Source organism: Carassius carassius, unplaced genomic scaffold, assembly GCF_963082965.1.
Source record: "Carassius carassius unplaced genomic scaffold, fCarCar2.1 SCAFFOLD_60, whole genome shotgun sequence".
Taxonomy (NCBI): Eukaryota; Metazoa; Chordata; class Actinopteri; order Cypriniformes; family Cyprinidae; genus Carassius; species Carassius carassius.
The window spans coordinates 777,501-790,000 of NW_026775084.1; the positions used below are offsets into that span (position 1 = coordinate 777,501).

At 36.5% G+C, this 12,500-nt stretch overlaps 1 protein-coding gene, 9 non-coding genes and 1 pseudogene across 10 annotated transcripts in view; all 11 read right to left on the reverse strand.

Moving 5' to 3' along the window:
• Nucleotides 1-2,358: 2,358 nt before the first annotated feature.
• Nucleotides 2,359-2,477, reverse strand: LOC132134996 (5S ribosomal RNA). The gene has a single exon (XR_009429963.1). It is a non-coding gene; the product is annotated as a 5S ribosomal RNA (ribosomal RNA).
• A 607-nt stretch (nucleotides 2,478-3,084) lies between these two features.
• On the reverse strand, nucleotides 3,085-3,203 carry LOC132135978 (5S ribosomal RNA). The gene has a single exon (XR_009430889.1). It is a non-coding gene; the product is annotated as a 5S ribosomal RNA (ribosomal RNA).
• Nucleotides 3,204-3,287: 84 nt separating this feature from the next.
• Nucleotides 3,288-3,406, reverse strand: LOC132134997 (5S ribosomal RNA). The gene has a single exon (XR_009429964.1). It is a non-coding gene; the product is annotated as a 5S ribosomal RNA (ribosomal RNA).
• An 820-nt stretch (nucleotides 3,407-4,226) lies between these two features.
• LOC132135324 (5S ribosomal RNA) lies at nucleotides 4,227-4,345 on the reverse strand. Its single transcript, XR_009430273.1, has one exon. It is a non-coding gene; the product is annotated as a 5S ribosomal RNA (ribosomal RNA).
• Nucleotides 4,346-4,429: 84 nt separating this feature from the next.
• Nucleotides 4,430-4,548, reverse strand: LOC132136246 (5S ribosomal RNA). The gene has a single exon (XR_009431143.1). It is a non-coding gene; the product is annotated as a 5S ribosomal RNA (ribosomal RNA).
• Nucleotides 4,549-5,367: 819 nt separating this feature from the next.
• Nucleotides 5,368-5,486, reverse strand: LOC132136371 (5S ribosomal RNA). Its single transcript, XR_009431241.1, has one exon. It is a non-coding gene; the product is annotated as a 5S ribosomal RNA (ribosomal RNA).
• An 825-nt stretch (nucleotides 5,487-6,311) lies between these two features.
• On the reverse strand, nucleotides 6,312-6,430 carry LOC132135287 (5S ribosomal RNA). The gene has a single exon (XR_009430238.1). It is a non-coding gene; the product is annotated as a 5S ribosomal RNA (ribosomal RNA).
• A 588-nt stretch (nucleotides 6,431-7,018) lies between these two features.
• Nucleotides 7,019-7,137, reverse strand: LOC132135374 (5S ribosomal RNA). Its single transcript, XR_009430321.1, has one exon. It is a non-coding gene; the product is annotated as a 5S ribosomal RNA (ribosomal RNA).
• An 84-nt stretch (nucleotides 7,138-7,221) lies between these two features.
• On the reverse strand, nucleotides 7,222-7,340 carry LOC132136273 (5S ribosomal RNA). Its single transcript, XR_009431169.1, has one exon. It is a non-coding gene; the product is annotated as a 5S ribosomal RNA (ribosomal RNA).
• Nucleotides 7,341-7,424: 84 nt separating this feature from the next.
• On the reverse strand, nucleotides 7,425-7,535 carry LOC132136299 (5S ribosomal RNA; annotated as a pseudogene).
• Nucleotides 7,536-7,732: 197 nt separating this feature from the next.
• LOC132134795 (uncharacterized) overlaps nucleotides 7,733-12,500 on the reverse strand; it is a 5,436-nt gene continuing 668 nt past the window's right edge. Inside the window, exons 1-2 of the mRNA XM_059547156.1 lie at nucleotides 11,826-12,500; nucleotides 7,733-8,269 (exon numbers count right to left, since the gene is read on the reverse strand). The exon at nucleotides 11,826-12,500 is cut by the window's right edge and continues 668 nt beyond it. Coding sequence (XP_059403139.1) covers nucleotides 11,827-12,500 — 674 coding nt within the window. The 3' untranslated portion in view covers nucleotides 7,733-8,269; nucleotide 11,826. The remainder of the gene's footprint in view (nucleotides 8,270-11,825) is intronic.

The window sequence follows — 12,500 nt, forward strand, 5'->3', positions numbered from 1 at the left end:
ATTTTTTTTTTTTTTTATTTTTTTTTTTGCTAGATTATTAGACAATTAGTGAAAAGTTCCATAACTACTAAACAGGCCCAAACCTGTTTCGGTTTTCTAAGACTGGACATTGACTCTTTTTTTTTTTTTTTTTTTTGCAAGATTATTAGACAATTAGTGAAAATTTTCAAAATTACTAACCAGGCCCAAACCTGTTTCGGTTTTCTAAGACTGGGCATTGACTCTTTTTTTTTTTTTTTTTTTGCTAGATTATTAGACAATTAGTGAAAAGTTCCAAAACTACTAATCAGGCCCAAACCTGTTTCGGTTTTCTAAGACTGGGCATTGACTCTTTTTTTTTTTTTTTTGTTTTGCTAGATTATTAGACAATTAGTGAAAAGTTCCAAAACTACTAACCAGGCCCAAACCTGTTTCGGTTTTCTAAGACTGGGCATTGACTCTTTTTTTTTTTTTTTTTTTGCTAGATTATTAGACAATTAGTGAAAAGTTCCAAAACTACTAAACAGGCCCAAACCTGTTTCGGTTTTCTAAGACTGGGCATTGACTCTTTTTTTTTTTTTGCAAGATTGTTAGACAATTAGTGAAAATTTTCAAAAGTACTAACCAGGCCCAAACCTGTTTCGGTTTTCTAAGACTGGGCATTGACTCTTTTTTTTTTTTTTTTGTTTTGCTAGATTATTAGACAATTAGTGAAAAGTTCCAAAACTACTAAACAGGCCCAAACCTGTTTCGGTTTTCTAAGATTGGGCATTGACTCTTTATTTATTTAATTTTTTTTTTTTGCAAATTTATTACATAATTACTTAAAATTTCCAAAAGTACTAACCAGGCCCAAACCTGTTTCGGTTTTCTAAGACTGGGCATTGACTCTTTTTTTTTTTTTTTTTTTTTGCTAGATTATTAGACAATTAATGAAAAGTTCCAAAACTACTAAACAGGCCCAAACCTGTTTCGGTTTCCTAAGACTGGGCATTGACTCTTTTTTTTTTTTTTTTTTTTTATTTATGCAAAACTCTTAGATAATTACTGAAAAATTCCAAAAGTACTAGGCTGCAAAGAGAGGGCTATTTAAAGATCAGCCACTATAACCGCCAGTGCATTATATAAGTAGAGAAGGAAACCTAAAAGTTTACAGCACCTGGTATTCCCAGGCGGTCTCCCATCCAAGTACTAACCAGGCCCAAACCTGTTTCGGTTTTCTAAGACTGGGCATTGACTCTTTTTTTTTTTTTTTTTTTTATTTGCAAGATTATTAGACAATTAGTGAAAAGTTCCAAAAGTACTAACCAGGCCCAAACCTGTTTCGGTTTTCTAAGACTGGGCATTGACTCTTTTTTTTTTTTTTTTGTTTTGCTAGATTATTAGACAATTAGTGAAAAGTTCCAAAACTACTAAACAGGCCCAAACCTGTTTCGGTTTTCTAAGACTGGGCATTGACTCTTTTTTTTTTTTTTTTTTTGCTAGATTAGTAGACAATTAGTGAAAAGTTCCAAAACTACTAAACAGGCCCAAACCTGTTTCGGTTTTCTAAGACTGGGCATTGACTCTTTTTTTTTTTTTTTTTTTTTATTTATGCAAAACTCTTAGATAATTACTGAAAAATTCCAAAAGTACTAGGCTGCAAAGAGAGGGCTATTTAAAGATCAGCGACTATAACCGCCAGTGCATTATATAAGTAGAGAAGGAAACCTAAAAGTTTACAGCACCTGGTATTCCCAGGCGGTCTCCCATCCAAGTACTAACCAGGCCCAAACCTGTTTCGGTTTTCTAAGACTGGGCATTGACTCTTTTTTTTTTTTTTTTTTTTTTGCAAGATTATTAGACAATTAGTGAAAAGTTCCAAAAGTACTAACCAGGCCCAAACCTGTTTCGGTTTTCTAAGACTGGGCATTGACTCTTTTTTTTTTTTTTTTTTTGCTAGATTAGTAGACAATTAGTGAAAAGTTCCAAAACTACTAAACAGGCCCAAACCTGTTTCGGTTTTCTAAGACTGGGCATAGACTCTTTTTTTTTTTTTTGCAAGATTGTTAGACAATTAGTGAAAATTTTCAAAAGTACTAACCAGGCCCAAACCTGTTTCGGTTTTCTAAGACTGGGCATTGACTCTTTTTTTTTTTTTTTTTTTGCTAGATTATTAGACAATTAGTGAAAAGTTCCAAAACTACTAAACAGGCCCAAACCTGTTTCGGTTTTCTAAGACTGGGCATTGACTCTTTTTTTTTTTTTTTATTTATTTATGCAAAACTCTTAGATAATTACTGAAAAATTCCAAAAGTACTAGGCTGCAAAGAGAGGGCTATTTAAAGATCAGCCACTATAACCGCCAGTGCATTATATAAGTAGAGAAGGAAACCTAAAAGCTTACAGCACCTGGTATTCCCAGGCGGTCTCCCATCCAAGTACTAACCAGGCCCAAACCTGCTTAGCTTCCGAGATCAGACGAGATCGGGCATAGCCAGGCTGGTATGGCCGTAAGCGAAGGAGGCTGCAAAGAGAGGGCTATTTAAAGATCAGCCACTATAATCGGTATTTCCAGGCAGTCTCCCATCCAAGTACTAACTGGGCCCAAACCTGCTTAGATTTTGAGATTGGGCATTGACTCTTTATTTATTTAAATTTTTTTTTTGCAAATTTATTACATAATTACTTAAAATTTCCAAAAGTACTAACCAGGCCCAAACCTGTTTCGGTTTTCTAAGACTGGGCATTGACTCTTTTTTTTTTTTTTTTTTTTTGCTAGATTATTAGACAATTAATGAAAAGTTCAAAAACTACTAAACAGGCCCAAACCTGTTTCGGTTTTCTAAGACTGGGCATTGACTTTTTTTTTTTTTTTTTTTTTTTTTTTTTGCTAGATTATTAGACAATTAGTGAAAAGTTCCATAACTACTAAACAGGCCCAAACCTGTTTCGGTTTTCTAAGACTGGACATTGACTCTTTTTTTTTTTTTTTTTTTTATTTATGCAAAACTCTTAGATAATTACTGAAAAATTCCAAAAGTACTAGGCTGCAAAGAGAGGGCTATTTAAAGATCAGCCACTATAACCGCCAGTGCATTATATAAGTAGAAAAGGAAACCTAAAAGCTTACAGCACCTGGTATTCCCAGGAGGTCTCCCATCCAAGTACTAACCAGGCCCAAACCTGCTTAGCTTCCGAGATCAGACGAGATCGGGTATAGCCAGGCTGGTATGGCCGTAAGCGAAGGAGGCTGCAAAGAGAGGGCTATTTAAAGATCAGCCACTATAACTGCCAGTGCATTATATAAGTAGAGAAGGAAACCTAAAAGCTTACAGCACCTGGTATTCCCAGGCGGTCTCCCATCCAAGTACTAACCAGGCCCAAACCTGCTTAGCTTCCGAGATCAGACGAGATCGGGCATAGCCAGGCTGGTATGGCCGTAAGCGAACGAGGCTGCAAAGAGAGGGCTATTTAAAGATCAGCCACTATAATCGGTATTTCCAGGCAGTCTCCCATCCAAGTACTAACTGGGCCCAAACCTGCTTAGATTCTGAGATTGGGCATTGACTCTTTATTTATTTAAAAAAAATTTTGCAAATTTATTACATAATTACTGAAAATTTCCAAAAGTACTAACCTGGCCCAAACCTGTTTCGGTTTTCTAAGACTGGGCATTGACTCTTTTTTTTTTTTTTTTTTTTGCAAGATTATTAGACAATTAGTGAAAATTTTCAAAAGTACTAACCAGGCCCAAACCTGTTTCGGTTTTCTAAGACTGGGCATTGACTCTTTTTTTTTTTTTTTTTTTTGCTAGATTATTAGACAATTAGTGAAAAGTTCCAAAACTACTAAACAGGCCCAAACCTGTTTCGGTTTTCTAAGATTGGGCATTGACTCTTTATTTATTTTTTTTTTTTTTTTTGCAAATTTATTACATAATTACTTAAAATTTCCAAAAGTACTAACCAGGCCCAAACCTGTTTCGGTTTTCTAAGACTGGGCATTGACTCTTTTTTTTTTTTTTTTTTTTTTGCTAGATTGTTAGACAATTAATGAAAAGTTCCAAAACTACTAAACAGGCCCAAACCTGTTTCGGTTTTCTAAGACTGGGCATTGACTCTTTTTTTTTTTTTTTTTTTATTTATGCAAAACTCTTAGATAATTACTGAAAAATTCCAAAAGTACTAGGCTGCAAAGAGAGGGCTATTTAAAGATCAGCCACTATAACCGCCAGTGCATTATATAAGTAGAGAAGGAAACCTAAAAGCTTACAGCACCTGGTATTCCCAGGAAGTCTCCCATCCAAGTACTAACCAGGCCCAAACCTGCTTAGCTTCCGAGATCAGACGAGATCGGGCATAGCCAGGCTGGTATGGCCGTAAGCGAAGGAGGCTGCAAAGAGAGGGCTATTTAAAGATCAGCCACTATAACTGCCAGTGCATTATATAAGTAGAGAAGGAAACCTAAAAGCTTACAGCACCTGGTATTCCCAGGCGGTCTCCCATCCAAGTACTAACAAGGCCCAAACCTGCTTAGCTTCCGATATCAGACGAGATCGGGCATAGCCAGGCTGGTATGGCCGTAAGAGAACGAGGCTGCAAAGAGAGGGCTATTTAAAGATCAGCCACTATAATCGGTATTTCCAGGCAGTCTCCCATCCAAGTACTAACTGGGCCCAAACCTGCTTAGATTCTGAGATTGGGCATTGACTCTTTATTTATTTAAAAAAAAATTTTGCAAATTTATTACATAATTACTGAAAATTTCCAAAAGTACTAACCTGGCCCAAACCTGTTTCGGTTTTCTAAGACTGGGCATTGACTCTTTTTTTTTTTTTTTTTTTTTTGCAAGATTATTAGACAATTAGTGAAAATTTTCAAAAGTACTAACCAGGCCCAAACCTGTTTCGGTTTTCTAAGACTGGGCATTGACTCTTTTTTTTTTTTTTTTTTTTGCTAGATTATTAGACAATTAGTGAAAAGTTCCAAAACTACTAAACAGGCCCAAACCTGTTTCGGTTTTCTAAGACTGGGCATTGACTCTTTTTTTTTTTTCTTTTTTTTGCAAGATTATTAGACAATTAGTGAAAATTTTCAAAAGTACTAACCAGGCCCAAACCTGTTTCGGTTTTCTAAGACTGGGCATTGACTCTTTTTTTTTTTTTTTTTTTTGCTAGATTATTAGACAATTAGTGAAAAGTTCCAAAACTACTAAACAGGCCCAAACCTGTTTCGGTTTTCTAAGACTGGGCATTGACTCTTTTTTTTTTTTTTTTTTTTTATTTATGCAAAACTCTTAGATAATTACTGAAAAATTCCAAAAGTACTGGGCTGCAAAGAGAGGGCTATTTAAAGATCAGCCACTATAACCGCCAGTGCATTATATAAGTAGAGAAGGAAACCTAAAAGCTTACAGCACCTGGTATTCCCAGGAGGTCTCCCATCCAAGTACTAACCAGGCCCAAACCTGCTTAGCTTCCGAGATCAGACGAGATCGGGCATAGCCAGGCTGGTATGGCCGTAAGCGAAGGAGGCTGCAAAGAGAGGGCTATTTAAAGATCAGCCACTATAATCGGTATTTCCAGGCAGTCTCCCATCCAAGTACTAACTGGGCCCAAACCTGCTTAGATTCTGAGATTGGGCATTGACTCTTTATTTATTTAATTTTTTTTTTTGCAAATTTATTACATAATTACTTAAAATTTCCAAAAGTACTAACCAGGCCCAAACCTGTTTCGGTTTTCTAAGACTGGGCATTGACTCTTTTTTTTTTTTTTTTTTTTTGCTAGATTATTAGACAATTAATGAAAAGTTCAAAAACTACTAAACAGGCCCAAACCTGTTTCGGTTTTCTAAGACTGGGCATTGACTCTTTATTTTTTTTTTTTTTTTTTTTTTTTTTTGCTAGATTATTAGACAATTAGTGAAAAGTTCCATAACTACTAAACAGGCCCAAACCTGTTTCGGTTTTCTAAGACTGGACATTGACTCTTTTTTTTTTTTTTTTTTTTTGCAAGATTATTAGACAATTAGTGAAAATTTTCAAAAGTACTAACCAGGCCCAAACCTGTTTCGGTTTTCTAAGACTGGGCATTGACTCTTTTTTTTTTTTTTTTTTTGCTAGATTATTAGACAATTAGTGAAAAGTTCCAAAACTACTAAACAGGCCCAAACCTGTTTCGGTTTTCTAAGACTGGGCATTGACTCTTTTTTTTTTTTTTTTTTTTTTATGCAAAACTCTTAGTTAATTACTGAAAAATTCCAAAAGTACTAGGCTGCAAAGAGAGGGCTATTTAAAGATCAGCCACTATAACCGCCAGTGCATTATAAAAGTAGAGAAGGAAACCTAAAAGCTTACAGCACCTGGTATTCCCAGGCGGTCTCCCATCCAAGTACTAACCAGGCCCAAACCTGCTTAGCTTCCGAGATCAGACGAGATCGGGCATAGCCAGGCTGGTATGGCCATAAGCGAAGGAGGCTGCAAAGAGAGGGCTATTTAAAGATCAGCCACTATAATCGGTATTTCCAGGCAGTCTCCCATCCAAGTACTAACTGGGCCCAAACCTGCTTAGATTCTGAGATTGGGCATTGACTCTTTATTTATTTAATTTTTTTTTTTGCAAATTTATTACATAATTACTGAAAATTTCCAAAAGTACTAACCTGGCCCAAACCTGTTTCGGTTTTCTAAGACTGGGCATTGACTCTTTTTTTTTTTTTTGCAAGATTATTAGACAATTAGTGAAAAGTTCCAAAAGTACTAACCAGGCCCAAACCTGTTTCGGTTTTCTAAGACTGGGCATTGACTCTTTTTTTTTTTTTTTGCTAGATTATTAGACAATTAGTGAAAAGTTCCAAAACTACTAAACAGGCCCAAACCTGTTTCGGTTTTCTAAGACTGGACATTGACTCTTTTTTTTTTTTTTTTTTTTATTTATGCAAAACTCTTAGATAATTACTGAAAAATTCCAAAAGTACTAGGCTGCAAAGAGAGGGCTATTTAAAGATCAGCCACTATAACCGCCAGTGCATTATATAAGTAGAGAAGGAAACCTAAAAGCTTACAGCACCTGGTATTCCCATGCAGTCTCCCATCCAAGTACTAACCAGGCCCAAACCTGCTTAGCTTCCGAGATCAGATGAGATCGGGCATAGCCAGGCTGGTATGGCCGTAAGCGAAGGAGGCTGCAAAGAGAGGGCTATTTAAAGATCAGCCACTATAACTGCCAGTGCATTATATAAGTAGAGAAGGAAACCTAAAAGCTTACAGCACCTGGTATTCCCAGGCGGTCTCCCATCCAAGTACTAACCAGGCCCAAACCTGCTTAGCTTCCGAGATCAGATGAGATCGGGCATAGCCAGGCTGGTATGGCCGTAAGCGAAGGAGGCTGCAAAGAGAGGGCTATTTAAAGATCAGCCACTATAACCGCCAGTGCATTATATAAGTAGAGAAGGAAACCTAAAAGCTTACAGCACCTGGTATTCCCAGGCGGTCAAGTACTAACCAGGCCCAAACCTGCTTAGCTTCCGAGATCAGATGAGATCGGGCATAGCCAGGCTGGTATGGCCGTAAGCGAAGGAGGCTGCAAAGAGAAGGCTATTTAAAGATCAGCCACTATAACTGCCAGTGCATTATATAAGTAGAGAAGGAAACCTAAAAGCTTACAGCACCTGGTATTCCCAGGCGGTCTCCCATCCAAGTACTAACCAGGCCCAAACCTGCTTAGCTTCCGAGATCAGACGAGATCGGGCATAGCCTTTTTTTTTTTTTTATCTTTTTATTTAACTTTCAATTCACAGTTTTTCAATTGCATTATTCCATCTGATTTACTTACATTCCATTACATTTGTATGATTCATTTTTCAATTAATCTACTTAATTTTGCATAATCATACAGCAATAAAAATAAAGAACATAAATAAAATACATGCAAATATGTTTACACTTACTTAATTGACATCAGCCATTCTCAACCAGATTATTACTCTTCACCAATTGAAACATATTTCTTCCCCCACCTTTTGATGTATGAATTTATTCGTAGTCAAAAAAAACTCTTTCCCCTCTTTATCTCCATACTTACAAATCAACTCTACATCTCTTTGTATCATTGACTTAAACATATCTTTTACTTTTATTTTTCTCCCTTCGAAATGTGCATAGTTTCTTCTTAGAACTACTGCTAGTCTGGCATGACTCAGAACAAAATTAATTAAACAAATGTCAGCTCTTTTTCTTTTCCCGAAAGTTCCAAACAAAAACAATTTCCCCCATTCCTCCTCGGTCTCGACTTTGACACCCCAGTTTTCTAGTAACAGATTTTTAAGAAACTCAAAAAAATCCACCAACGCTTCACATCTTAAAAAATAATGTAAAAAACTCTCATGGCCATTACCACACACGTCACAAATGACATTTACCTCATTATTTATTTTGTTTAACACCACATTTGTGTAAATTCTATTATGTCTTATCAGAAAGTCATTATTCTCACACTCTATACTGTTGTATTTTACATTTAAGTTTGACCATATTTTTTTCACATCTAAATCTTCAAATACTTTCTTCCACACCTTTTCTGATGCTGGCTCTTTTATAACATTAACAATTATTCTCCTGTATATATTCTTTACACTCATATTTTTAAATTTGTTTTTCTCACCATTATCATCCACATACATCTCCGGCATACATTTTTCCACATTAGATACACATTCACGTTCGATCACATTAGTCCACTGCAAAGGTATACTTGATTTAATTTTTCCATATATTTTATTTACTTTCTCTCTGTTCTCCATTCCTTCCAGATCGCACACAGTATCATAAATGCAGTTATTTTTGAGAAATCCTGGAATAACTTCATACATAATGTCCTTCACTTGTTTTATACCTCCTTCTATAAACTTACATTCATACAATGTCTTATTTTTATGTTTAATCCTTTCATTGAGAAACAGTGGTAAATTTTTAATCACCTGTATGTCTTCACACTCATACTCTATTTTGGGAAGGAACTGCCTCCATGCTTCTAATACTTCCCGATATATTTCTGGTATTCCTCCCGTCATCGATTGCTTAAAGCCCATATACCATCCATTATCCCCCATTCCTCCCACATCATCAATATATTTCCTTAAGAATTCCTTCCACCCATAATCCCATCGGCCTCCCATATATTTTATCACCGTTTTTATTCTCATCGCAGCCCTTTTTATTTCTAGGTCCATCAAGTTTAAGCCTCCCTCCCATCTCTTACCCACCAATGTTTTCTGTGCAATTTTCACACCTTTTCCCTCCCATATAAAATCACATACAATTTTATTCAATTCATTCATCACCCACCCTGGCATTTCCATTACACTCATTACATAAACACAAACTGACAACAGCAGACTATTTACTACTATTACTTTCCCATTTAATTTTAATTTCCTCCCTTTCCATGCTGCACTTGCTGTTCTTATTTTATTAATCACCCCAGTCCAGGTCACATCTCTTGCCTCTTTGCTTTCGACCCCTAAATATACCCCTAATACTTTTATATATTTTTCCTCCACTCTTATCCCTACCTCTACTCTCTCTACCTCCCCTATATACATTAATTCAGATTTATCTACATTTATTTTTGCCCCTGATGCTTTCCCGAACCTCTTCACTATCTCTAAAACTCTTTTTACACTGTTTCCTTCCCTCACTGTGATTGTGGTGTCATCTGCATATTGGTTTACAGTACACATTCCTCCATATGGCAACTCAATACCAACTACTCTTCTATCCCTCTTGATTAGAGTGGCTAGAGGCTCTACTGAAATTGCATATAATAATGCAGACAGGGGACATCCCTGTCTCACTGACCTTCCTATCTTAAACCTGTCTGTTAATACTCCATTTATTTTTATGCAACTTTTTGCTTTCTCATATAGTCTCCTCACCCACCCTATCATTCTCATTCCAAATCCAAACTTCTCTAATACCCTAAATAAGTATTTGTGTTCTACCCTATCGAATGCTTTATTCCAATCTATCCCTAGTACTATTCCTCCCTTCTTATCTCGTTTCATGTATTCTATCACGTCCCTAACTGTCCCTATCGTGTCTGCTATATCCCTGCCTGGTATGCTGTAACTCTGTGTTGGTTGCACTATACTTCCAATGACTTTTTTTACTCTGTTCGCTAAAACTTTAGTCAATATTTTATAATCCACATTTAATAGACTGATTGGTCTGTAGTTCTCTATATCCAACCTATTCCCCTTTTTATGCACCAAAGCTATCACTCCCTCTACCAATCTATTTTGCACCATCCCTGTTCTTTCCATCTCCTTGAACACTTTAACTAAAATCGGTGCTACCTCTTCTCTATATGTTTTATACCATTCAATACCAATCCCATCACTCCCTGGACTTTTTCCACTTTTCAACCCCCCTATTGCCTTTTCTACTTCATTCTCGTCTATCTCCCTATCACACCATTCTGCATCCTCCTTATTTAGAATATTTTCTACGCTTTCTAATACTCCATCTATACTTCTCTCATCTACTTCTCCTCTCTTATATAATTCTCCATAGAATTCTTGAACTCTCTCCAAAATCTCTACATAATCTTTGGTTGTTTTACCCTCTTTTGTATTTATTTCATTTATATATGTTTTACTTTGTCTCCTTTTCTCTAGCCCTAAAAAATACCCTGTACATTTTTCACCCTCTAATGCATATTTTGCCTTGCTTCGTAAAATAGCCCCTCTGCATTTCTCCCTTTCATATTTTTCTAGTGCCATCTTAACCTCTATATATTTTTCCATACTGTATCCTTCTTCATCTTCAGCCTTAACTAACTCCTCTCTCAATCTTTCCCTAAGCGTACTTTCCTCCTTCTTCATCTTTCCTTTTCTTTTTTTACTATATTTTATACTAATTAACTTGATTTGATCCTTTATTTCCTCCCATCTCTCCGCTGTTGTACCCTCTAACCCACCGTCTCCTGTATACTCATCTATCTTCTCTTTTTCCCTATTTAATAGATCCTTCATCTGTATCTCATACTCTTCATCTTCAATATACCCTGCATTCAATATCCACATCCCTCCTCCTACCTCCTCACTCCCTACCTTAATTCTGAACCTTACACTATCGTGATCACTTAAACCATTTACCTGATGTTTTATCCCGTCTATGTATCTAATCATTTCCTCCTCAACCAACACTAAATCTATTCTACTCTGTTTTAATATACCTTCTCTTAACTGCCTTCTAGTAAATTCTCTTTTTTCCGGATTTTCGTACCTCCACACATCTATTAACCCCTTTTCTCTCATTATCTCCATCAACATTCCCCTTGACTTTTCCCATCTAAATTTTACCCCCTTTCCCACATCCAATCTACTACATTTTATATTGAAATCTCCCACTATAATACATTTCCCCACAATTAATCCTTTTAACTCTTCCAAAATTTCCCTCCTTTCCACTTCTATATTTGGAACATATATATTTATTAATCTAAACTCCATATCTCTATACATAAATTCAACCACTAAAATCCTTCCCCTCTGGTCTTTATACACCTCTCTTATACCTTCTACAATATCTTTTTTAAATAATATTGCCACACCTCTTGCATTTTTTGCACCATTATTATAGTATATGTCCCCTCTCCACTCTTCTCTCATCTCCTTTACTTTATCCTCCTCCCAGTTTGTCTCCTGTATACAGATTATATCACTCCTATAAGTAAATAATAATTTTTTCATCTTGTTTTTATCCCGTAACCCATTTATATTTATTGAAGTTACAGTGGCCATGAGAGTAACCTAAAAGAAAAACAAAACAAAACCAGGAACACACGTACCATTCAAACATACATTACATACCCGCTCGCGGTTCTTTTATCTGCTCAACCTGTTCTCCGTCGATCTCAGACTTCCTCTTTGCACTCAGTCTTTTAATCTTTGTTTTCAATCCATCTTTCTTTTCTCGGTCTCCCTTTTCTCCACCTCTGCTTTCTATCACTTTCTGTGCAGTATTTTTATTTTCCTCTTGTTTACCTCTTTCTTTCACATTACTTTCATCTGTCTCCTCCTCTTCTTCGATCTCTTCCGACTGCTCCATCTCCTCCTCCTCCTCCCCATCATCCGCTTCACTGAAACTTTCAGCTCTGTCCCGCCATTCCATTTTGCTTCTTCTTTCGCTATCTTCAGCTCCGTCTTTCTCTCCACCGCTCACCACATCAGTTGTTTCCTCCTCTTGCTCCTCTGTCAGAACACTGTTCCTCTTTTTACCATATTCTTGAACATCCACTCTCTCTCTCTCTAATCCCATCCATTCTTCACAATCTCTTGCATAATGGCCTCCACCATTGCACTTGAAGCACTTTAATTCAGGGCACTCTCTAATTATGTGCCCTGGCTTGATACAGAGTCTGCAAACACGTATTTGTCTATCATGGATGACACGAAAAAATTCGGTGCCTCTCAGAGTCTCAAACTTTGTGGAGTATGGTAGTGAACATACCTGTTCCGTGAAGCGCACTTTTAAGA